The sequence below is a fragment of the Theropithecus gelada genome, chromosome 16, assembly GCF_003255815.1.
Source record: "Theropithecus gelada isolate Dixy chromosome 16, Tgel_1.0, whole genome shotgun sequence".
Taxonomy (NCBI): domain Eukaryota; kingdom Metazoa; phylum Chordata; class Mammalia; order Primates; family Cercopithecidae; genus Theropithecus; species Theropithecus gelada.
In genome coordinates this window covers 5,720,501-5,744,932 of record NC_037684.1, presented here as the reverse complement: position 1 = coordinate 5,744,932, position 24,432 = coordinate 5,720,501, and the positions used below count along the sequence as shown (strand labels likewise).

At 47.5% G+C, this 24,432-nt stretch overlaps 1 protein-coding gene across 2 annotated transcripts; it reads left to right on the top strand.

Moving 5' to 3' along the window:
* Positions 1-22,603, top strand: COPRS (coordinator of PRMT5 and differentiation stimulator). 2 transcript variants are annotated; one of them, XR_003116209.1, is made up of 7 exons: positions 1-232; positions 2,453-2,519; positions 6,233-6,451; positions 6,949-7,359; positions 13,348-13,353; positions 14,092-14,108; positions 22,574-22,603. XR_003116209.1 is itself a non-coding variant. In XM_025362312.1 (4 exons), exons 1-4 carry the CDS (start codon positions 134-136, stop codon positions 7,116-7,118), a joined length of 555 nt encoding a protein of 184 aa, XP_025218097.1. In that variant the 5' UTR covers positions 1-133; the 3' UTR covers positions 7,119-7,384. The 2 variants fall into 2 exon arrangements, 1 of the variants encoding a protein (XP_025218097.1); XM_025362312.1 differs by lacking the exons at positions 13,348-13,353; positions 14,092-14,108; positions 22,574-22,603 and having other exon boundaries at positions 6,949-7,384.
* The last annotated feature ends 1,829 nt before the right edge of the window (positions 22,604-24,432 follow it).

The following is a 24,432-nucleotide window of genomic DNA, read 5'->3' as shown; positions in this document are numbered from 1 at the left end:
GCGCCCCGCCCTCTTGGCCGGGACCCTCCCCAGGCTGATTGGCCCCTAGGCGGCGGATCCTCGGGCTGGCGGCCTACAGGCGCGCGTCACGTGGCCCACGGCGTCCAGGGCGCCGAGCCGCGGGCAGCCGGGCATGGACCCTCAGGCCGCCAGGGCCCAGGCACGGCGGGCCGCTGAGCCGTCTCGGGGCCCGCCGCTGCCTAGCGCGCAGGAGGCGCCCCCCAGCCCGGAGGTAAGCGCCGCGTGGGGGCCGGGAGCAACAACCAGCCGCATCCTGGGGCGGGAAGTCGCGGGGCCGGGCTGGGCGGGGGCCGCGGGGCCGGGGAAGCGCCTCTGGCTGGCCTCGGGCCGCCCCGCGACCTGGAGCGCTGTTTGGCCTCGCGCTCGAGCTCAAAACTGCCAGGCCGAGGGGCCGCGGGGCTGCGGGGCGGGGAACGCCGAGGGCGTGGGTGGGCGCGCCGGGTCAGTGGGGAGGGCTGTCCGCTCGCTGGGCGCCGCTGCGAATTTGGTAAACGGGAGGTGACGCTGGTGACCGAGAGCCGGGGCCCGCTGCCAGGAGCCTGGGCGAGGGCCAGGTGAGAGCGGCGAGGAGAGGGACTTGACTTTACGGACCTGTGGACCTCTGTGCGTTGGTGGGGATGCCCGCTAACCCTGAACCCCAGATGATGTCACATGCGCACTCCCCGTTCTCCTTATTGAAACCAAAAAGGCCCTGTTTGACGCAGGGTTTCCAGAAACTTGTTTTCATGTACGCTAAACAGCACCCGGTTTTCTCGAGAACGTTACAGACCGTTATTACAGTCATTACCTGCCCTTGTTTACTGTCAGTACCAGCTAGGTGCTGAGGTAGGAACCCTCTGTTAGGGCTGTTTGCCCAGCCTAGCATAGTGCCTGGCACAGGAGATAGACATGCTGACTGGATGAATGATGCCTCAAAGATGGTACTTAGCCAAAGTAAGATATGAAAAATGCAGCGACACTTATACAGAAAATTACTTTGTGGTGCAGAATAGAATGGGACTAATTTTGTCTGGGCCTAGCAGGAAAGGATCAAGGTGAGAGGCTGGTGGTGTCTGCAGAGGCGTGGAGATGAGAAAGTGCAGGGCACATGACCTGGAGTTGGGTCTCAGAGCATGCAGAGAACTATGCTCAACAGGTTGATGGGAGTTGGGGACGTGGGGACGTGCGAATGCCGTGGCTAATTTTGCGCTCCCTCAGTGGAGGGCTGTTGAAGCTTTAGAGCAGAGTAGTGATTAATTCTGTAAGGCTGGGCCAGATGGCTGGATGGGAAGGTGGTTAGGAGGCTGTGGCAGTGGTTTAGGCGAGAGGTCTGAATTCTCCTTGGGCGGCAGTGATCAGAAGTTGTCACTAAAGGGAGTGGAGTTGAATTATTAAACCCAGACATAACTAGATAATGAATGCTGATTGGAGCGGGTGCCAAGTACAGTTTAGATGTAGCAGAAAAGATGAATTTAAATTCAAGAAATGTTACATTCTTGCCACATGCCAGGTGTTTTCATAAATGGTATCTCATCATAAGTCCCCTGCAGGGTCAGAACAGTCACCCCCAATTTCTGGAGAAGAAAACTCAGGCACGGTAATTGAAGTGATGTGTTCAAGGTCACAGTCTAAATGGATGGCAGAGCTGGGATCAAAATCAAGTCTTTTTATGCAGGCAGGGAACATTTCGTGATTCATTAGAAAGAGGTCTTGGAGGTCATAGGGTTTCAGGAACTTCTGAGTGATAGGAGCAGAGAAGCATTTGGTTGGCCGTGCGGGAAGATTTTCAGTTAGATTAGAAATACTGCCTTCAGTGCTCAGCATTGCAGAGGAGCTATAAAGCTTCCCCCACCTCAATGTGTCGGTGAGGAAACAGAATTCGATAGAGTTGTTTGCTAACTATAAAGTTGTTAAGTAACTGAAAAGGTAAAACGTATACCTGGGGGTGGCAACCGCAGGGAAGAGCTACCAACCTATGGCTGGAGGAACAAAGAGATGAAGTTGATTAAAATTTAAAAGCTTAGAGGAAAGGCTCTGTAGAGCTGAAATTCCAACCTTTAAGGAGGAGGCACTGCCTCAGCTGATGTAGGGGGTCTCTGAGCTTGCAGGAGAGTCCTGGGATCCAGACCTCTAAAGAGAAGGTGCAGTGATAAAGCTGGCTCTGCAAGAGTTCGCAGAACTGTATACTGGATTTTGTGGCCGCTATAGGAAGGCATTCCTGCTGCCATGGTGAAGTGTCATAAGGTGATGCCAACGTGAATAGGAAGGAATAGTCCGTCTCCTTCCAGCCTTGCGCAGTTTAACAGGGCAAAGCAGAAATGTGGGTGGCAGAGTCCCAGCCCTGCATCACCAAGGGGAGTATGGAAGAATGGGTGGGGTTGAGGTGCAATAGCTGAATACTGGGCATACCCCAGATACCCAAGTCCTTGGTAATCGTTTCTTCTTCCTGCAGGCTGGCTTTGCTACAGCTGACCACTCCAGTCAGGAGAGAGAGACTGAGAAGGCTATGGATCGACTAGGCAAGTAGATGGCAGAGACGGTGGAAGCTGGGGAGACCAAGGACGTGAGGAGAGGGATAGTCCCTCTGTCTCATTTACCTTTTATTTTAGCCAGTCCTCTCTGCTGCTTGGTGGCCTCTGCCCAGGGTTGAACCAGTACCCTCCTTTGGAAGCCTCGCTTGGAGCTTCCTTAAGGGAAGTCCTGGGACTTTCCTTACGTTCAAACCCATCCTTCTACCGAGAGAAACAGCTTGAAACAGTGAAAATAGTACAGCAGTCTCCCCTTATTCCTAGGGGATACATTCGAAGACCCCCCCACCAGTGGATGCTGAAACTTTTTTTTCCCCTATATATACTATTTCTGATACAGTTTAATTTATAAATTATGCATATGTGATTAATAACCATATTAATGTAGAACAACTATGCCAATATACTGAAAGTTATGTGAATGTGTTCTCTCTCAAAATATCTTTCTTTTTTGAAATGGAGTCTTGCTCTGTCACCAGGCTGGAGTACAGTGGCACAATCTCAGCTCACTGCAACCTCTGCCTCCCAGGTTAAAGCAATTCTCCTGCCTCAGCCTCCCGAGTAGCTGGAACTACAGGCATGTGCCACCACACCCAGCTAATTTTTGTATTTTTAGTAGCTATGGGGTTTCACCATGTTGTCCAGGCTGGTCTAGAACTCCTGATCTCAAGTGATCCGCCCACCTAGGCCTCCCAAAGTGCTGGGATACAGGCATGAGCCACTGTGCCCGGCCCCCTGCCTTTTTTTTTTTTTTTTTTTTTTTTTTTGAGAGGGAGTTTCGCTCTTGTTGCCCAGGCTGGAGCACAGTGGCACAATCTTGGCTCACTACAGTCTCTACCTCCTGGATTCAAGCATTCTCCTGCCTCAGCCTCCCAAGTAGCTAGATTACAGGCATATGCCACCATGCCCGGCTGATTTTTGTATTTTTAGTAGAGATGGGGTTTCACCATGTTGGCTAGGCTGGTCTTGAGCTCCTGACCTCACGTGACCCATCTGCCTCAGCCTCTCAAAGTGCTGGGATTACAGGTGTGAGCTGCCGTGCGGCCCCCTTTTTTTTCTTTTTTTTTGTTTTTTTTTTTTTGTTTTTTGTTTTTGGAGATGGAGTCTCACTCTGTCACCCAGGCTCACTGCAACCTCCGTCTCCTGGGTTCAAGTGATTCTCGTGCCTCAGCCTCCTGAGTAGCTGGGATTACAGGCGCGCACAATGGTGCCTGGCTAATTTTTGTATTTATTTATTTATTGTTTGAGACAGAGTCTCGCTCTGTCTCCCAGGCAGTGGTGCGATCTCGGCTCACTGCAAGCTCCGCCTCCCAGGTTCATGCCATTCTCCTGCCTCAGCCTCCCGAGTAGCTGGAACCACAGGCACCTGCCACCATGCCTGGCTAATTTTTTGTGTTTTTAGTAGAGACAGGGTTTCAGGATGGTCTCGATCTCCTGACCTTGTGATCTGCCTGCCTTGACCTCCCAAAGTGCTGGGACTACAGGCGTGAGCCACCACGCCCAGCCTAATTTTTGTATTTTTAGTGGAGAGGGGCTTTCACTGTGTTGGCCAGGCTGGTCTCGAACTCTTGACCTCAGGTGATCTGCCCACCTCGGCCTCCCAAAGTGTTGGGATTACAGGTGTGAACCACCACGCCTGGCCCTTTTTTTTCCTTTTAAAGTAACTCTCACAACAACCCTATCTTCATTTTACAGATGTGGAAATTGAGGCACAGAATAGTTAAATAAAAACAATTTAAAAATTGTGGTAAAAGATACCTAACATAAATTTACCATTTAACCATTTTACAGCATATAATTCAGTGGCCTTTTAGCACAATGGCAGTGTTGTGCAACCATCACCAGTACCTAGTTCCAGAATCTTTTCATCACCCTAAAAGGAAACCCTGTGCTCACCAAGTAGTCATTCTCCATTCCTTCCTTCCCTGAGTTCTTGGCAACCACTATTGCTTTCTGTCTCTGTGGATTTATCTATTCTGGATAGGCAAATGTGAGTTGCCTGTAAATGGAATCATAACAACATGTGCCTTTTGTGTATGGCTTCTTCCACTTAGCGTATTTTCAAGGTGCATCCATGCCATAGCATGTATCAGCACTGCATTCCTTTTTATGGCTGAATAATTCCATCATACGCATATACCACATTTTGTTTTCCCATTCATCCATTGATGGACATTTGTGTTGTTTCTCCCTTTTGCTGATTGTAAGTAGTGCTGCTGTCAGTATCCTTGTTTTATTTGAACACCTCTTTTCAGTTCTTTTGGGTATATGTTTAGGACTGGGATTGCTGGGTCATATGGTAATTCTGTATTTATGTTATGGAACTAGTTAAGTAAATTTCAGCTCAGTCACACTTTTTTTTTGTTGTTTGAGACAGGGTCTCACTCTGTGCAATGGCACGATCTTGGCTCATTGCAGCCTCTGCCTCCCAGGCTCAAGCGATCCTCCCACCTCAGCCTCCTGAGTAGCTGGGATTACAGGTGAATGCCACTGCACCCAGCTAAATTTTTTGAAGTTTTTGTAGAGACAAGGTTTTGCCACATTGTTCAGGCTGGTCTTGAACTTCTGAGCTCAAGCAATCTGCTTGCCTCGGCCTCCCAAAGTGCTAGGTTTACAGGGGTGAGCTACCGCGCCCTGCCCAGTCCCATGTTTAGTACTTGGCAAAACAGGGATTTGAAACCAGGCAGTCTGGCTTTAGACCCCTTGCTCTGAACTATCACTTTATTGCTTATCACTGTTACTGTTGTTCCAGTATTAAGAGCATGGCTGTTTTAGGCTGATTGCCTTCTCTCCTGGGACCTGGCATCACCAAAGCACTGTGCTCGGAAATCCATTATCTTTCCCCAGTTTTTCCTCTCTTATTGTGAGACCTTTTGCAAATGTACCTTCCAGCCTCCCCACTGTCAGAAGGAGGCACTAGGTGCTGCCCATTGTAACTAGACAGGCTCTGGTCTGTCTGCAGTGCTCCTGCTCTCCTTTGTCCCTGTGCTCACCTCTAACATGCTCTTTGAGGCTGAAGGGAGGAATAAAAGAGCAAAAACTGCCGGGCGCGGTGGCTTACGTCTGTAATCCCAGCGCTTTGGGAGGCTGAGGCGGATGGATCACAAGGTCAGGAGTTCAAGACCAGCCTGGCCAAGATGGTGAAACCCCATCTCTACTAAAAATACAAAAAAATTAACTGGGCATGGTGGCGGGCACCTGTAATCCCAGCTTCTCAGGAGGCCGAGGCAGATAATTGCGTGAACCTGGGAGGTAGAGGTTGCAGTGAGCTGAGATGGCGCCACTGCACTCCAACCTGGGCTACAGAGTGAGACTGTCTCAAAAAAAAAAAAAAAAAAAAAAAAAAAAGCAAAAACTTAATTCAAGCCTGTATTGTGAAAGCGTATTATTTATCAGAGGCCCTTTGCCTCAGTGACAGACATGCAAACCACCTGAAAATGTTAACTGTCCCTAGCTCTCTTTGTAAATTAAAGGACCTGGCAATTAATGGTCTTGTATAAGACAAAACATCTTATTGAAAATAAGTTATCAGGTCTTTTAAAAACATACACAGAAGAGCATTTTTAAAAAAGTGCTCAGGTGGCTAAAGAAGACTCTGTGCACTTGCTTTACTACCTTCCTAGTAAGTCTGCCCAAAATTGACTGAGCACACAGCAGGTCCTCTTTGGTTTGTCACTAAGGCCATCTTCTCTTTGTCGATTTAGCCCGTGGAGCACAGAGCGTCCCTAATGACAGTCCTGCCCGGGGTGAGGGCACCCATTCTGAAGAGGAAGGTTTTGCCATGGATGAGGAGGACTCTGATGGAGAACTGAATACCTGGGAGCTGTCAGAAGGGACAAACTGTCCACCCAAGGAACAGCCTGGTGATATTTTTAATGAGGACTGGGACTTGGAGTTGAAAGCAGATCAAGGGAATCCATATGGTAGGTGTAGAGTCTCTGGGGGTCCTGAACCAGGCCTTCTCAGACACACCTGTCAGACTAGCCCTGAAGGCAGACAGTTTGGAACAGGGGTCCACATCTATGAGCTTAGGCTGGTATCTGTTACAGGTCTGCAATTTCTGTGACACCTCTTTTATATTGAAAAAATACATTTGACTTCGTAATGTATCACTGTTTTGACATCAAAACTGTCACTGTCTCCAAAAATGTCTGCTATGAATTGAGCAGCTGCAGATAGAAGTGCTGTGTTATCCAGTTTGCTTCCTCTCCACTGCTAAGAACCCTTGTCTGAGAAGCACAGCTTCTCAGCTGTTCAGAATGAATGCATTTACAATTCTTCAGGAAAGGAGAACTGTGTGTGTTTTTAAACAAAATAAGTGCAAGGATCTGTCCCCTAGACATACTTTGTGGCTGTCCATTTTTACCTTCCTTCTTTCCCTCCTTCCTTCCCTTAATCTGTCTTTTAAAACTGCCTGCAGATGCTGACGACATCCAGGAGAGCATTTCTCAAGAGCTCAAACCTTGGGTGTGCTGTGCCCCACAAGGAGACATGATCTATGACCCCAGCTGGCACCATCCGCCTCCACTGATACCCCATTATTCCAAGATGGTCTTTGAAACAGGACAGTTTGACGATGCTGAAGATTGAGTGTGGAGCTTTCTGCCTTGTAGATGGGCGGGCCTCCACGTCAAGATCTCTTTTCCTGTCTTGGAGATGAAAAGTCATATCTGAGAAAACGTTCTCAGTGACCCCTAGTCTGCAGTACACAGACTAGTTCTTTATTGAACAGTGTTCAATAAGGCCCCGTCGTTCTCCCCAGTCTGTTGTTGTTACTAATGGGCTCCTCCTTGGAATGTGTATGTTTGTGTCAAGAGGAGTTGTGTTCTTTGTAAATAAAGGTTAAAAAAAGAAACTAGTATGCTTCGTCTGCTTTTTTCCCATTTATTTATTTATGGAGACAGTCTCACTGTGTCAGCCAGGCTGGAGTGCAGTAGCGCAAACTTGGCTCATTGGAACCTCCACCTCCTGGGTTTAAGCGATTTTTGTGCCTCAGCCTCCCGAGTAGCTGGGACTGTAGGTGCATGCCACCACACCCGGCTAATTTTTTGTGTTTTTAGTAGAGACAGGGTTTCACCACGTTGCCCAATCTGGTCTCGAATTCCTGGCCTCAAGTGATCCACCCACCTTGGCCTCCCAAAGTGCTGGGATTACAGGTGTGAGACACCATGCCCAGCCTTCACTCCTTCATTTAAAGTCCCTGAATGACGTTTTAAAGATTCAAACGCTTGGAGGCTTAAAACTACTTTGTGAAAGAAAAAAAAATTGCCGGGCGCAGTGGCTCAAGCCTGTAATCCCAGCACTTTGGGAGGCTGAGACGGGCGGATCACGAGGTCAGGAGATGGAGACCATCCTGGCTAACATGGTGAAACCCCGTCTCTACTAAAAAATACAAAAAACTAGCCGGGCGAGGTGGCGGGCGCCTGTAGTCCCAGCTACTCGGGAGGCTGAGGCAGGAGAATGGCGTGAACCCGGGAGGCGAGGCTTGCAGTGAGCTGAGATCCGGCCACTGCACTCCAGCCTGGGTGACAGAGCGAGACTCCGTCTCAAAAAAAAAAAAAAATTTAGTTTTGCTTCTGTAGATCTGGCACTGTTGACCAAGGATTGAAATCCAAGAGACATTGGTGATTTTGTAGCTGATTGTTTTCCTGTTGGTAGAAAATGGAACATTTACTTAGTTAACAGGCTTTTCCCTAGGCTGAAAACTAAATGGGAAATTAGTTAAACCAGCAATTGCATAATCCTTAATTGACACTAAACTCAGTTTTCCATTTAATATTTTAATCCTTACTTATGTGAAGTCTCTTAAAAATTTACCTCATTTTGGCTGGGCACGGTGGCTCACACCTGTAATCCTAGCACTTTGGGAGGCTGAGTTGGGCGGATCACCTGAGGTCAGGAGTTCAAGACTAGCTGGCCAACACGGAGAAACCCTGTCTCTACTAAACAAAAATTAGCCAGGTGTCATGGTGCACACCTGTAATCCCAGCTACTTGTGAGGCTGAGGCAGGAGAATTGCTTGAATCTGGGAGGCAGAGGTTTCGGTGAGCCGAGATCACGCCGTTGCGCTCCAGCCTGGACAACAAGAGTGAAACTCCATCTGCAAAACAAAACAAAACAAAAAAACCCCCAACTTTACCTCATTTTAGTGATAAGGAATGCAAGACTCAAAGTTTTGACCAGGCCGGGCGTGGTGGCTCACGCCTGTAATCCCAGCACTTTGGGAGGCTGAGGCAGGTGGATCACCTGAGGTCAGGAGTTGGAGACCAGCCTGGCCAACACGGTGAAACCCCGTCTCTACTAAAAATACAAAAATTAGCCAGGTGTGGTAGTGGGTGCCTGTAATCCCAGCTATTTTGGAAACTGAAGCAGGAGAATAGCTTGAACCTGGGAGGCAAAGGTTGCCGTGAGCCATGATCATGCCACTGCACTCCAGCCTGGGCAACAGGGCAAGACTCCCGTCTCAAAAAAAAAAAAAAAAAATGTTTTGACCTCTTCAAGATCACACAGTGAGCAGCAGAACTGGGACCTAGATGCACATGTGACTCTGAGGTCCATTTTTGGCCCTGCGTGTGTGAGAAGATAGCACCATCTGGGGCCACGCCTTGGCAGGTCTGGGATCCATTAGAGTTAGTCACCTTTGTGTCTGACGGACTCAGGGATTGTTTCTTCCTGCCTCCTTACTGAAGCTGACTCAAGAAAAGCTTTTAGATGTGAAATTTTAGTATACTCCTTAGCAGTTAATTGAGCATTTAACCATGTAAACATTTTCAAAGGCCCCACAAGGTGTGTGAACAAGGCAGAACCTTGTGAGGGAATGCAGTGGCTTTGGCGGTGAGGGGAGTCATGGCCACGGCTGTCGTAGGGAGGAAAAAAATGCCCCTTCCGCTGTCTTTGTTAAAAGGGCAGTTGTAGATCATATCACCACATCCCCCTTTCTTCCTCCTTGCAAGGCCATAGATGATGAGACCATGAGTATGTCTGACATGAAAAGGTAAACTTGAGAAACAGAGCCAAGAGATATTAGGGGTTTGAGGAGGATGGCAGAATTGCTGAAATGTCATGTTATTGAAAGGTTGTGTTGGCCCATGTGTGAGCAGGAGTTATGAGGCAGCTGAAACTATGAGTAAAGGCGGAAGTTGTGAGTTGGGGTATTATGTATATAGGGGGGCGGGAGGGAGAGAAGAAAAAAATAGTATGAAGAACATATGTGCATGAGTAGCTAAGTAAAGAAAATTCACACAGCGTTGCTGCTGTGATCCGTGGAGGAGTTGTGAATCTAGGCCTGTTTTGCTATTTATTCATTATTTATTTATTTATTTATTTATGAGACGGAGTCTCACTCTGTTGCCCAAGCTGGAGTGCAGTGGCATGGCCTCAGCTCAGTGCAAGCTCTGCCTCCTGGACTCACGCTGTTCTCCTGCCTCAGCCTCCTGAGTAGCTGGGACTATAGGCGCCTGCCACCATGCCTGAATAATTTTTTGTATTTTTAGTAGAGACAAGGTTTCACCCTGTTAGCCAGGATGGTCTCGATCTCCTGACCTCGTGATCCACCCACCTCTGCCTCCCAAAGTGCTGGGATCGCAGGTGTGAGCCACTGCGCCCAGCCATTTATTTATTTATTTAGAGATGGAGTTTCACTTTTGTTGCCCAGGTTGGAGTGCAGTGGCACTATCTCGGCTCACTGCAACCTCTGCCTCCTGGGTTCAAGCGATTCTCCTGCCTAAGCCTCCCAAATATCTGGGATTACAGGTGTCCATCACCACACCCGGCTAATTTTTGTATTTTTAGTAGAGATGGGGTTTCACTATGTTGGCCAGGCTGGTCTTGAACTCCTGACCTCAGGTGATCCGCCTGCCTCAGCTTCCCAAAGTGCTGGGATTACAGGCATGAGCCACTGTGCCTGGCCCAATTGTTCTGCTTTGAATATTATTCTGGTACCCTACCACTGGGTGATTCAATCAAGGTAAAGAAGATGTAGAATATTGGTTATCTCAAGGGGATGAAGTGGGAATAAGAAAAAAAAGTGAAATGGAAAAATACTAATGATATAAGATGTGAAAAGGTGGACTTTCAAACTACTTTCATAATATTGCATGTATGAAATAATTGCATGTATACGTATAAAGATTAGAAGGTAAGATGGAGAATTGGAAACAATTTGATTAAATGATGGAAGTGTAGATAATTTTGCTTTTACATTTTTGTTATTTTAAGATTTTGCAATTAGGTATTATTTTTAAACCTTTCAAGAGTTTTTGGGGAACAGGTGGTTTTTGGTTACATAGATAAGTTATTTAGTGGTGATTTCTGAGATTTTGGTGCGCTCATTACCAAGCAGTGTACACTGTACCCAGTGTGTAGTCTCTTATCCCTCACCCCCCTGCAGTTAGGTATTTAAACAATACTTTATTTTTTTTATTTTTATTTTTTGAGACAGGTTGTTGCTCTGTCGCTCAGGCTGGAGTGCAGCGGCATGATCTTGGCGGTTCACTGCAACCTCTGCCTCCTGAGTTCAAGAGATTCTTCTGCCTCAGCCTCCCAAGTAGCTGGGATTACAGGCATGTGCCACCACACATGACTCATTTTTGTATTTTTAGTAGAGACAGGGTTTCACCATGTTGGCCAGGCTGCTCTTGAACTCCTGACCTCATACGATCCGCCCACCTTGACCTCCCAAAGTGCTGATATTACAGGAGTGAGCCACCGCACCCGGCCAAGACCTTAGTCATAAGTGTCCTCTGTCTAGGCTTCCCTGTTCTTGCTGACAAACATCACAATACTTACCTTACTCTACTGTACTCATTGGCTCACGGGTCTGCCTCCCTCTTTAGGCCAAGAGCTCTTTGAGGGCAGGACTTTAGCCCAAGAGCTTTTTGAGGGCAGGACTATGATTTACTCAACATCCCTGTTTCACACATACTGGGCATGGGGCCCAGCATGAAAACGCTCAGTGAATATCGCTACAAATTCCTTTACCTTCAGTAACGATGCAATATTTGCCTTGACCGTATTTAGGGTTGCCTGATAACATCCCAGGCTGGTGATGAAAAAAGAGCAAGGTATTTGAAGAACCTTTAAAAAGTCTTTGTGTTAAATTGGATTTGGATTTAATTATAATTCCTTATCTATTAACTTTTTTTTTTTCTTCTTGAGACTGAGTCTCATTCTGTTGCCCATGCTGGAGTGCAGTGGCGTGATCTTGGCTCACTGCAACCTCCGCCTCTCAGATTCAAGCAATTCTCTGCCCTAGCCTTCTGAGTAGCTGGGATTATAGGCGCCCACCACCATGCCCAGCTAATTTTTTTTTTTTTTTTTTTTGTATTTTTAGTAGATACAGGGTTTCACCATCTTGGCCAGGCTGGTCTTGAACTCCTGACCTCATGAACCACCCGCCTTGGCCTCCCAAAGTGCTGGGATTACAGGCGAGAGCCACCACGCCTGGCCTAATTTACTATTTTTAAAAACAGTGTATGGGGATAGAATGGAGAGAAATGTCCAGAAGCGGTGTGTTTGCAACTGTGCTTTAATCTGAAAGCCTTCAATCAGTGACCAAGTAAATTTTGTTCTCTAAAAACTAGTGTACGTGTGATAAGACAAATGAGTTTGTAATGCAAAGTATGGCCAGGCATGGTGGCTCACCCTTGTAATCCCAGCACTTTGGGAGGCCGAGGCGGGTGGATATCCTGAGCCCAGGAGTTTGAGACCAGCCTGGGCAACATGTTGAAACCCCATCTCTACCAAAAATACAGAACAACAACAACAAAAAAAATCAGCTGGGCATGGTGGCGCACACCTGTAGTCCCAGCTACTTGGGAGGCTGATGTGGGAGGATCGCTTGAGCCCAAGAGGCAGAGGTTGTAGTGAGCTGAGGTTGTGCCACTGCACTCCAGCCTGGGTGACAGAATGAGATCCCATCTCAAAACAAACCCCAAAACCAAAGTATTTATTTGATAAACAACAAATCATGATTAAAAAAATCAATAAAAAGAAAATATCACAATGATTTCTAACCAGTGTCCTATATTGAAGAATCGTAATTTTAGGTACTCAATAAAATGAAAAATCTTTTATTTATCTGAACCTCTACTGAGCTGAGAAGTCTCAATCTGAGAATGGGGAAAACATAGATGTTGCTTAGTTTGGCCTTGTGCCATCTGCAGAAATCCTCTGTGCCTACTTCTAGTTGCAGGGATCTCACTACCTCAGAAGGATCCCCTGTGTTAGCCCCTGTGTTAGCCCCTGGCTAGTGTTTGTTAGAAAAGTCTTCAGTGTAGGACGGGCATGGTGGCTCACGCCTGTAATCCTAGCACTTTAGGAGGCTGAGGCGGGTGGATCACCTGAGGTCAGGAATTCGAGACCAGCCTGGCCAACATGACAAAAATCCACCTCTACTAAAACTACAAAAATTAGCCTGGCACAGTGGTGCACACCTGTAATCCAAGCTACTAGGAAGACTGAGACGTGAGAATCGCTTGAACCTGGGAGGTAGAGGTTATAGTAAGCCGAGATCTCACCACTGCACTCTGGCCTAGGTGACAGAGCCAGACTCCGTCTCAAAAATAATAATAATAATAAAAGAAATAAAATAAAAATAAAAATAAAAAAAGGAAAGTCCTCAGTGTGCTGAGCTGAAATCTACCCATTTGGTTCTGGCCTACTCTGTGGTCTGACACTCTTTCAAATATTGGAAATTAGCCATCTTGTCCTCTCTCTAGCTTTTTGTTTTCCAGGCTAAACAGTCAACAGGCGGTTGCATATACATGTGTAGAATCAGAGGGAGAGGGATGCTGGAGGTGCGAATTTGGGAATTGTTGAGGTCTCAGTAGGTGTTACAACACTGAGAGAGGTTAAGGGTGTTCAGTGAGGGCACGCGGAGAGAGAAGGGGGTCGAGGACAGAACTCTGGGGAGCAATGGCAGTGAAAGGGTAGGTGGATCTGGCCACAAAGGCAGGCTGTGGCCGCAGAGGAGAAGGAAGACCAGGTGGGTGGAGGTGCCTTTCAAGCCAAATCTAATAATAATAAGATTTTTAAGGAAGAGGGAGCAGCCAACTTTGATAGAAAGAGGCCAAGTAAGATGAAGGCTAAAAGGGGTATTTTGGGATGTGGAAATTAGGAAGTACTCACATGGTGTCATGACCGGGGAGGGGGAACAGGCAGGTACACTGTGGGCTGAAATGGGATGTGTGTGGCCACCTGAGCTGCTGCCTTTGTTATCATTGCTTCTCTTGACTGGGGAAATGGTGACTTCTGGCCAGCTCCTCTCAGAATGTCAGACTGAGAAGAGACAGTGATGGGAGAGAAAAGGAAGGAACAGGAAGAGGACAAAGGTCGACAGAGGTTATTGAGAAATAAGGTACTAAGGGCCTGTTAGGAGGAACAAAAGAGTAACTTTTTTTCTGACTTTTCTTTCAAACAATATTGTTCATCAAGGAAGAAACCACAGCTGACTGCAGCCAAAATCTTGAGTGATGGGAGAGGAAATGTGTGTGGATCAAACGTCTGGATGATCATTTGAGATGTGTATTTGGCTTTCCCTCCTTCATTCCCCTCTCCATGCAAGCAGGCAGTTGGCTGTCCGTCATTGCCTGAGTGGAGTCATGCGGCAGAGTCTAAAGCAGCCAAGAAATCTTTCTGGCTTTTATTTTACAAAATGGATTTACTGATTTGTTTTTTGGTAAGGAGGCAAAGGGGTTTTGGGCCAACAGACTGTGAATCTTGAAGAAATTTGGAAGAAAATAATTTTCCCCAGGACCCCCCGACCCCAACAAAAAAAATCTCTTGGGTTGTGAGATATGGTAGAGAAGAGAGAAGAGAGAGATGGGGGAATGCTAAGGGCAGGTGGAACAGGAGCCCTGCTTCTTGGAGTGTCCCTGGGGAGCTAGGTCCTCAGAGAGTGATAGATGTTAGTGCTTGTAGGCAGTTGGGACTGTCTTGCAATGTCCAGGCCTTGGCTGGGCACGGTGGTTCACGCCTGTAATCCCAGCACTTTGGGAGGCTGAGGCGGGTGGATCACTTGAGGTCAGGAGTTCAAGACCAGCCTGGCCAGCATGGCGAAACCCCGTTTCTACCACAAATACAGAAATTAGCTGGGTGTGGTGGTGGGCGCCTGTAATCCCAGCTACTTGGGAGGCTGAGGCAGGAGAAATGTTTGAACCCAGGAAGCAAAGGTTGCAATGAGCAGTGAGCTGAGATCACACCACCGCACTCCAGCCTGGACGACAGCGCAAGGCTCTGTTAAAAAAAAAAAAAGATGCCCAGGCCTTAAGCATTCTGAGAAGCTGATGGACCTGGAGGGCCCAGGGAAGAGTTCTGAAGGTGGATGGCAGATAACCTGATGGCCACCCCCACTTACCTCCTTGGCATAATTCTAAGTAAGTGAGGGGAACCCAAAAGGCCTGGATGGAAGCTCAGGGTCAGAAATTAGGATCATTAGAAGGACAGAATTGCTTCTTGTGAACCCCCAAGATGCAAGAGATGCCAAGCTGCAGAAGCCTGGATGTGAGTGTTACAGTTTGGTCCTGGGGGCATCATCGACTAGGTCAAGATGATATATTTATGGTATCATCATTGGTTGATTAATACCAGAGTGCTAATACTTTTTGGTTTTATTTGCTATTTTGATGAAAAACTTGCAATTTCTGTACTGTACTGGAACCAACAGAATTGTGCTGTTCACAATTTGTATAGGTAGTTTTATGGGTGGTTTTTTTTTTTTTTTTGAGAGAGTCTCGCACTCCCAGGCTGGAGTGCAGTGGCGGGTTCTCAAATCAATGCAACCTCTGCCTACCGGATTCAAGCGATTCTCCTGCCTCAGCCTCCCAAGTAGCTGGGACTACAGGTGCCTCCGCCCCATGCCTGGCTAATTTTTGTAATTTTAGTAGAGACAGAATTTCACCATATCAGCCAGGCTGGTCTTGAACTCCTGATCTCAGGCAATCCGCCCGCCTCGGCCTCCGAAAGTGCTGGGATTACAGGCGTGAGCCACCGCACCCAGCCAATTTTTGTATTTTTAGTAGAGACTGGGTTTTGCCATGTTGGCCAAGCTGGTCTTGAACTCCTGGCCTCAGGTGATCAGCCCGCCTTGGCCTCCCAAAGTGCAGGGATTACAGGTGTAAGCCACTGCATCCAGCCAGTTTTGTGTATTTTTGATGGCTCCCACTTGTTTCTGTCTGTTTTATGGCTTTTTTCCTTTTGGGAAATTCTGGGGCAATGTAGCCCTTCATCCCGGCCCAACTTAGCTTGGTGCTTTGTTTCCAGTGGGGTTGGTGGTCATAAGACCTCTGGAGGGTGTGGTGGGTGGTGCTTCCCCAGGTTTTACTCTCCACACTTGTGTGCCTGGGCTAAGACGAGCCTTTCCAGAGAGGCTTTCTTTGTCTTCTCCGAAGCAGATTGTGTAGAGGCTGCAGAGACCACACTCTCTGTGTCCAGAAGCAACCGGCTGAATTCAGCAAAGCCCTGCTGCCTTGAGGAAATCTGAGACTGCCTCCTTGGGAGATGGAAGTAAACTCATGGGCTAAGTAAATATCTTGGTGCTGCACTGCCCTTCGTTTTCCGGAGTTTGCATTCTTGGGCCCAACTTTTCACAGGATGGTTGGAATATGGAGAAAGAAAAAATAACCCTGGCTGTGGCCCATCTGGATTCTGCCTCCCAGTTTTCCCAGAACAGATTTTCCACCCAAATAAATGAGAAGGATGGAATGGAGGACTCTGTGTGTGTGTGTGTGTGTGTGTGTGTGTGCACTCCTGAGTGTGGCAGGCCAAGGAGAAGAACCACCGGGTAGAGGGAAGAGAAGTTGGAGGGTGGAATAGGAAGGCAGGAGGCAGGGCTGGCTCCCACTTTGTTGACTTAACAAGTCTGGCTGCAAAGCCAAGGCCTTTGGAAAGAACGGCCTCCCTGCTTTGGGCAGTTTTCCAGGACTGAGCTAGATCCTGCCTTGTTTATGGGCAGGACAGTTCAGTTGGATTCCTGTGCACCAAGGTTTGGAGAATATCACCAGGATCTGCCCTTTGTGATGGCCCATGGAGTAAAGCATGACCATGGTTTTACAAGAAGATACTTCCTCTCACCTCACAGGGTTTTCTGGTCCTTCTCGCCTTTGAGTTAGAAAGAGAAATTTTCCCCGGAGGTACGCTCCACGTTGTAACCTTTGCAAGGTGCAGTGGGTTTTCCTATTCTTTCCTTTTTTTCTGGATAGGTGGTTTTTATTTCAAAAGCAATCTCCTCTGACACCCTCTCATTAGCTGTTGAAGAAATGTGGCAGATATAAGTTAGAGCCGTGCATTTGGCTGCTCCAGGCAGGCGCCTGAATTTCTCTGGGCTGCTGTCTGTGGCCTTATCCTGTTTGTCCAGCAGGTGACAGTAAAGACCCACCTTCTCCTCTGTCTCTGGTGCGACCCACATCCAGGGGCTTTGGAGGAGAGGCTGAGGCTGGTTCAGCGTTACCTTCCTGTTAGTTGGCTTCCTGCTGGCTGGGAAACCCACCTGTGAATCCTCAGGATTTACTCCGGATTTACAGCTGAGTGTTCTCAGAAGCGGTTACTGTGAAACCTGGGGTCAGGGTCATCATCATTACCCCCAGCACCTGCCTGGATCTGGCACGTGGTAGGCGTTTCACAGATGCCTGCCATCATCAGCCAGAATGTGTGCATATGGGAAGGAAGGTGGAAGGCGTTGTACTGCGTCCCTCTGCCGGGTCACATGCTAGGTGTTTTTCTTTTGAAGTAGGGTTTATAATTCCCACTTCAGAAACAGAAATTGAGGCTCAGGGAGGTGAAATAACTGACCAAAGGTCACAAATATAGGATGTGACCCAAGTCAGCTGACTCCAAGTTTTCAACCTTGTATGCTTGCTGTACTGAGGTGGGAAACATTTAGATTCAGCAAGAGTCTAGGATGATGAATTTAGTTTCAGAAGAGCAAGGGAATTTAGTGTAGGTGTGATCTTTATTCATTAACGTATTTCTGGGCACCTGCCATATGCTGTGTACTGAGGAGGAAGAGGTAGAGGCTGTAGTTCCTGCTTTCATGGAACTCAGAGTGGAGAGGGGAGGCAATGGCACACAGGTCATTACAACACCATCCATGAACTATGGAAAGGGTAAGCCCGGGGTGTGGGGGAACCCAGAAGGGGTGGGGGGGATAAAGGAGACCCCTCAAAGGAGACAGTCTCTCAGCTGAATTTTTTTTTTTTTTTTTTGAGACAGTCTTTCTCTGTTGCCCAGGCTGGAGTGCAGTGGCATGATCTCGACTCACTGCAACCTCTGCCTCCCTGGTTCAAGTGATTTTCCTGCCTCAGCCTCCCGAGTAGCTGGGATTAGAGGCTCCTGCCACCATGCCCAGCTAATTTTTGTATTTTTAGTAGAGATGGGGTTTCGCCATGTTGGTCAGGCTGGTCTCGAACTCCTGACCTCAAGAGATCCGCCTGCCGTGGCCTCCCAAAGTGCTGGGATTACAGGCTTGAGCCACTGCACCAGACTCAGCTGAATTCTTGAGGACTTGCTGGGCAAGTAGTGGTGGGGGTGTCATCTAGGCAGAGAGAGCTGTGTGTGCAAAGATCCCAGGTGTGAGAGGAGTTGAAGTGTTCGGGGGAACTGGCAAGGGAGGTGGTGAGGGATGAAGTCTGGTAATCACAGGACCTTGAAAGTCATGCTGAGGGGCTTGAAAGGTTTTTAACAGGCATGTGACATGGGCAGATTTTCGTTTTTGGAAGATTCTTCTAGTTTCTGGTAGGGAGTGGCAGGGAAAGGCTGAGACTGAAGGCAGGGAGGCCAGGCTGGGGGCTATAGTCTAGCAAGAGAGGATGGTGACCTAAACTAGAGTAATGGCTATGGAGATGGAAGGAGGTGTACAGATCGGAACTATTTATAGAAGGTAGAGCTGACAGGAGTGGGGATAGATTGCCTGCGAGGGGAGGGCGAGGGAGAGAGAAGAGTCTGGGATGACCCTGAGGTCCTGGGTTGAACAACCAGGTGGATGGAATAACCTCTTAAATGTGAATGATCTTTATAATTCATATGCACTTGCTTTCTTTTTCTTTTCTTTTCTTTTCTTTTCTGAGGTGAAGTCTTGCTCTGTCGCCCAGGCTGGAGTGCAGTGGCGCGATCTTGGCTCACTGCAAGCTCCGCCTCCCAGGTCAAGGGATTCTTCTGCCTCAGCCTCCCCAGTAGCTGGGATTATAAGCGCGCACCACCACACCAGGCTAATTTTTGTATTTTTAGCAGAGATGGGGTTTCACCATATTGGCCAGGCTGGAGGCTGGTCTCGTACTCCTGACCTTGTGATCCGCCTGCCTCGGCCTCCCAAAGTGCTGGGATTATAGGCGTGAGCCACCGTGCCCAGACTCATATGCACTTTCACATCTACTCTTTCAAGAGGATGGTGCTCCATGTTCCAGATGTACCACTGCGTTCTCAGCGTTTGGAAGACTTGCCCCCACCTCCAGGACAGTGTAGTCCTGAGCCTTGACCTTGTCCAGGTCTGGCCCCTAGGTTTCTGTTTTTCCTATGCTCTCCTCTCTCCCAGGGCAGATGCTCAGGGAATGGCACTTTTCTTGCACAGGGTGCCTGGAGTGGACACTCTGCTCGCCTCCCCCATATTCATTCCCCTTCTCTGGGTGACCATACCTTTCCCATGCAGCCCATGAGCTTTGGGAAAGCTAATCCCACCCCTGCACATAAGGGCAGGGCATAGGGCTCAGGACTCAGCTAATTCTCATAATTGCAGTCCTTGTCCTCCGTATTCATTTCCTAGGCCTGCCATAACAAATTACCACAAATTTGGCGGCTTAAGACAACAGAAATGTATTCTCCCATAGTTCTGGAGGGCAAAAAACTGAAATCAGGGTATTGGCAGCGCTGTGCTCCCTCCAGAGGTTCTAGGGGAGTCTGTTTATAGCCTCTTCCAGCTCCTGATGGCTGCTGGCCCTCCTTGGCTCATGGCTGCTTCCAATCACTGCTTCATATTTATGTGGCTTTCCCCTCTGTCTTCTCCTCCCTCTCTCTCTCTCTCTTTTTTTTTTTTTTTTTTTTTTTTTGAGACTGAGTCTTGCTCTGTCACCCAGGCTGGAGTGCAGTGGTGTGATCTTGGTTCAGTGCAACCTCCACCTCCCAGGTTCAAGCAATTCTCCTGCCTCAGCCTCCCGAGTAGCTGGGATTACAGGTGCCCACCACCATTCCCGGGTAATTTTTGTATTTTTAGTAGAGACGGGGTTTCACCATGTTGGCCAGGCTGGTCTCGAACTCCTGACCTTGTGATCTACCTGCCTCGGCCTCCCAAAGTGCTGGGATTACAAGCATGAGCCACCGCACCCGGCCTCCTCTATCTCTTATAAGGATACTTGTCACTGGATTTAGGGCCCATTTGGGTAATCCAGGACGATTTCATCTCAAGACTCTTAATTACACTTGGAAAAACGCTTTTTCCAAACCAGGTCACATTCACAGGTTCCAGGGGTTAGGAAGTAGACATAATTTTGGGAAGGGGTTGTATTAGTCCCTTCTCGCACTGCTAAAAAGAACTGCTGGAGACTGGGTAGTTTATAAGGAAAGAGGTTTAGTTGAACTGCAGGGCTGGGGATGCCTCAGGAAACTTACGGTCACGGTGGAAGGGGAAGCAAACACTCCTTCACATGGCTGCAGGAAGGAGAAGTGCCGAGCAAAAAGGGAGAAAAGCCCCTTATAAAACCACCAGATCTCGTGAGAACTCACTATCATGAGAACAGCATGAGGGTGACTGCCCCCATGATTAAATCACCCCCTACGGGGTCCCTTTCATGGTACGTGGGGATTATGGGAACTACAATTCAAGATGAGATTGGGGTGGGGACACAGCCAAACCATATCAGGATGCCATCCAAACGTCTACGGCCTTTGTGGATGGCAAAATAGGACAAAATTGGGACTGTGATGACACTGTTGAGCCCCTATCAACCAATCCAGATGACTGCCTGCTTCAGGGCTTCAAGTTCTATAACTCAATAAATCCTCCTTATTGCTTTAAGTCACTTCAACACAATCTGCCGCGCCCCCATCACTAGCTGCTGAATGTGCCCTACTGATACACTGTGCCCGTCCGGAGTCCTGCATGCAGGCGGTGAGGTGTGGTGGGGATGGGAATTCTTCTTGGTTGGGCTCTATTGTGGACATTCCATGTGTCCTTGGGCAAACCACAGCTTTGCTGAGCATCAGTTTGAATGTATAAATAGATCCTTGTCCTTGCAAAAGGCTCTTCAAAATGGAAGCCCCTGTGATTTCTGTTGTATGGCTTCTGTGTTCCAAGAGAGACGTAACAGGACTGGAAAAGGGCCAGACAATGGAGTGATGAAGGGCTTTTACCATGAGGGCAAGCTCTGCAATTAGAATTCTCCAGTTGGAAGAGATGGAGGCTGAGCAGGGAGTGTAACTAAATCCTTTTCTATGGTATAGCATATCCACAAGGCGGATCAGACTCACCAATTCCAGAATCCATATGTAGTAGTCAGATATAGCAGCACAGCCATTATCTATATATACATACACACACACACACACACACACCCTGTATATATTACCTCTTTCTTGGAATGCAGAAGCCATATAACAGAAACCACAGTGGCTTCCATTTTATATACATATGGGGTGTGTGTGTGTGTGTGTATGTGTGTGTGTATAGTCTATATAAAGAGAGGCATTTGTGAAAGTTTGAGAAGTCGTTTTAGGGCAAACAATAGAAACCGCCGTGTTCCATGGTGGAGCTGAGCTCAAGGCACTCGGGCAGCCTGGCGTAGTACACCTGGAATCCAGAACTTGGCTCCACCTCTGGCTTCAGTTGTGTGATGGTGAGCAAACCCCTCTTCTCCCTGAGTCTGAGATTGTGTGTTGGTAAATTGGGGGTAATAATCTTGGTAACAAACCAGAAGTGAGCTGCCACAGATGCCCAATGCTCTACCTGCCCGCCACCACAGGAGGCTCTGCCTCCTGCTGGTCCTCTCGATGGCCAGTCGAGGATCTCCCCACTTAGGTGTGAGGCCTCATCCCCTCTCGTTGCTCAAGGACTGCTCAAGCGATTCTCCCCGTCTTTCCCACATCACCCATTTGCCCCTCTCTACTAGATTACTCTCACATACACAAAACACTATGATTTCTTCCATCTTAAAACACCCTCCCTTGAGTCCACTCTGCCTCTAGCTGCTGCCCACGTTCACAGCTCCACTCTACAGCAAAACTCCCTCGAAGAATCGTCTCTGCTCATTGTCTCTTATGGCTCAATGAATCTTTACAAAATGAAGGTACCTATGGAAGGACCACCCAGATTTTAAAAAAATACTACCAGTTCCCCAGAAATCCAGCCCCTCTCTCCATCACTTACACCTCTTTATACTCTAAGGTAACTACTATCCTGATTTATTACACTATGGATTCATTTTATCTTACTTTATTGTAAAATACATGTAAACATTACCATTTTAACCATTTTAAAATGCACAACTCAGGGGCATTTAGTACATTCACAGTATTGAGCATCCATGACCACTCCCTAGTCACAGAACATTTTCATCACTTCAAAAGGGAAGCCCATATCCATTAGCAGTCACTCTCCATTCCCCATTGGCCTCAGCCCCTGGCAACCACTCATGTTCTTTTTTTTTTATCTCTATGGACCTGCCATTCTGGATATTTCATATAAATGGAATCATGTAATATGTGGCCTTTTGTGTCTGACTTCTTTCACTCTGCATAGTGTTTTCAAAGTTCATTCATGTTGTAGCATGTATCAATACTTCATTCTTCTTTTTTTTTTGTTTTGAGATGGAGTCTTACTCTGTCACCCATGCTGGACGGAGTGCGGTGGTACAATCTCAGCTCACTGCAGCCTCTGCCTCCTGGGTTCAAGTAATTCTCTTGCCTCAGCCTCCCTGAGTAGCTGGAATTACCGGTGCCTGCCACCAACCCCAGCTAATTTTTTTTTTTTTTGGATTTTAAGAAGAGATGGGGTTTCACTGTGTTGTCTAGGCTGGTCTTGAACTCCTGACCTCAAGTGATCCACCTGCCTTGGCCTCCCAAAGTGCTGGGATTACAGGTGTGAACCACCACGCCTGGCCTCAATATTTCATTCTTTTTTATGGCTAAATAATATTCCATCATATGGCTATACCACATTTTGTTTATTTATTTATTTTTATTTTTTGTAGAGACGGGTTTTCACCGTGATGCCCAGGCTGGTCTCAAACTCCTGAGCTCAAGTGATCCACCTGCCTCGGCCTCCCGAAATGCTGGGATTACAGGTGTGAGCCACCACAACTGATCTCTATTGTTATATTCCAAAGTAGCTAGAAGAGAGGACAATATTATACTCCCTAATATGAGATCAGGAGGTCAGGAGTTCGAGGCCAGCCTGGACAACATGGCAAAAACCCATCTCTACAAAAATATACCAAAAAAAAAAAAAAAATAGCTGCACGTGGTTGTGTGTGCCTGTAGTCCCAACTACTCAAGAGGCTGAGGTGGGAGGATTGGTTGAGGCTGGGAAGTTGAGGCTGCAGTGAGCTGTGATGGTGCCACTGCACTCCAGCTAGGTGACAGAGTGAGAACCTGTCTCAAAAAAAAAAAAAAAAAGAAATAGACAATAGATAGTTGTTAACTATAGTCACTCTGCTTTGCTGTCAAACAACAGAACTTACACCTTTTCCTAACTATCTGTTTGTAGCCATTAACCTGCCTCTTTTCTCCCCCATCAATATGATACTGTCTAATGTGAGATTTATCCACATTACTGCAGAGAGCAGTAGTTTACTCACTTTCATTGCAGGGTAATACATCATTATGTGAGTATATTACCATTTACTACTCTATTTTTGATGGGTTATTTCCAGTTTGCGGTTATTATGAAGAATGCTATGAATGTTTTCGTTCATGACTTCTGGTGAACATATGTATGGACTGCTATTAGAAATATACCTAGGAAGGGAATTGCTGGGTCATAGATTATAAACATGTTCAGTTTTAGTACATGCTGCCAAAGGGTTCTCTTAAGATTGAACCAATTTTCACTCCCACAAGAAAAGTGTGGGCAGCCGGGTGCAGTGGTTCATGCCTGTAATCCCAGCCCTTTGGGAGGCTGAGGCAGGCCGATCACGAGGTCAGGAGTTCGAGATCAACTTGATCAACATGGTGAAACCCAGTCTCTACTAAAAATACAAAAATTAGCTGGGCATGGTGGTGGGCGCCTGTAATCCCAGCTACTCTAGAGGCTGTGGCAGGAGAATCACTTGAACCTGAGAAGCAGAGATTGCAGTGAGCCGAGATAGCACCATTGCACTCCAGCCTGGGTGACAGAGCAAGACTCTGTCAAAGAAAAAAAAAAGAAAAAAAAAAGAAAAAAAAAAGTGTGTGGGCTGGGTGCAGTGGCTTACGCCTGTAATCCCAACACTTTGGGAGGCTGAGGCAGGCAGATCACTTGAGGCTAGGAGTTCAGGACCAGCCTGGTCAACATGATGAAACCCTGTCTCTACTAAAGATACAAAAATTATCCAGGCATGGTGGTGGGCACCTGTAATCCCAGCTACTTGGGAGGCTGAGGCATGACAGTTGCTTGAACCTGGGAGGCAGAGGTTGCAGTGAGCTGAAATTGTGCCACTGCACTCCAGCCTGGGCCATAGAAAAAGATTTTGTCTCAAAAAAAAAAAAAAAAAAAAGTGTGTGAAAGTTTCAGTTGCTCCGCATCTTTGCCAACACACGGTATTTCTTTCTTTCTTTTTTTTTTAAATTAAAAAATATCTGGTGGCTGGCAATTTTCTAAGTTTACTTGAGGCCAACTCTCACCTCTTCCATTCCACCAAGACTGCTCTTGCCAACGGTCAGGGCTCAGTCATCGTCTCGTTTGACCCACCACCTTGGCAGTTTCGAGGAGTGCTGGTCAGGTATT

Coding starts and splice junctions, on each gene's coding strand:
- COPRS (XM_025362312.1), top strand. CDS start 134: ATGGACCCTCAGGCCGCCAGGGCCCAGGCACGGCGGGCCGCTGAGCCG. Junction 233..2,452: donor AGGCGCCCCCCAGCCCGGAG/GTAAGCGCCGCG, acceptor TTCTTCCTGCAG/GCTGGCTTTGCTACAGCTGA. Junction 2,520..6,232: donor GAAGGCTATGGATCGACTAG/GCAAGTAGATGG, acceptor TTGTCGATTTAG/CCCGTGGAGCACAGAGCGTC.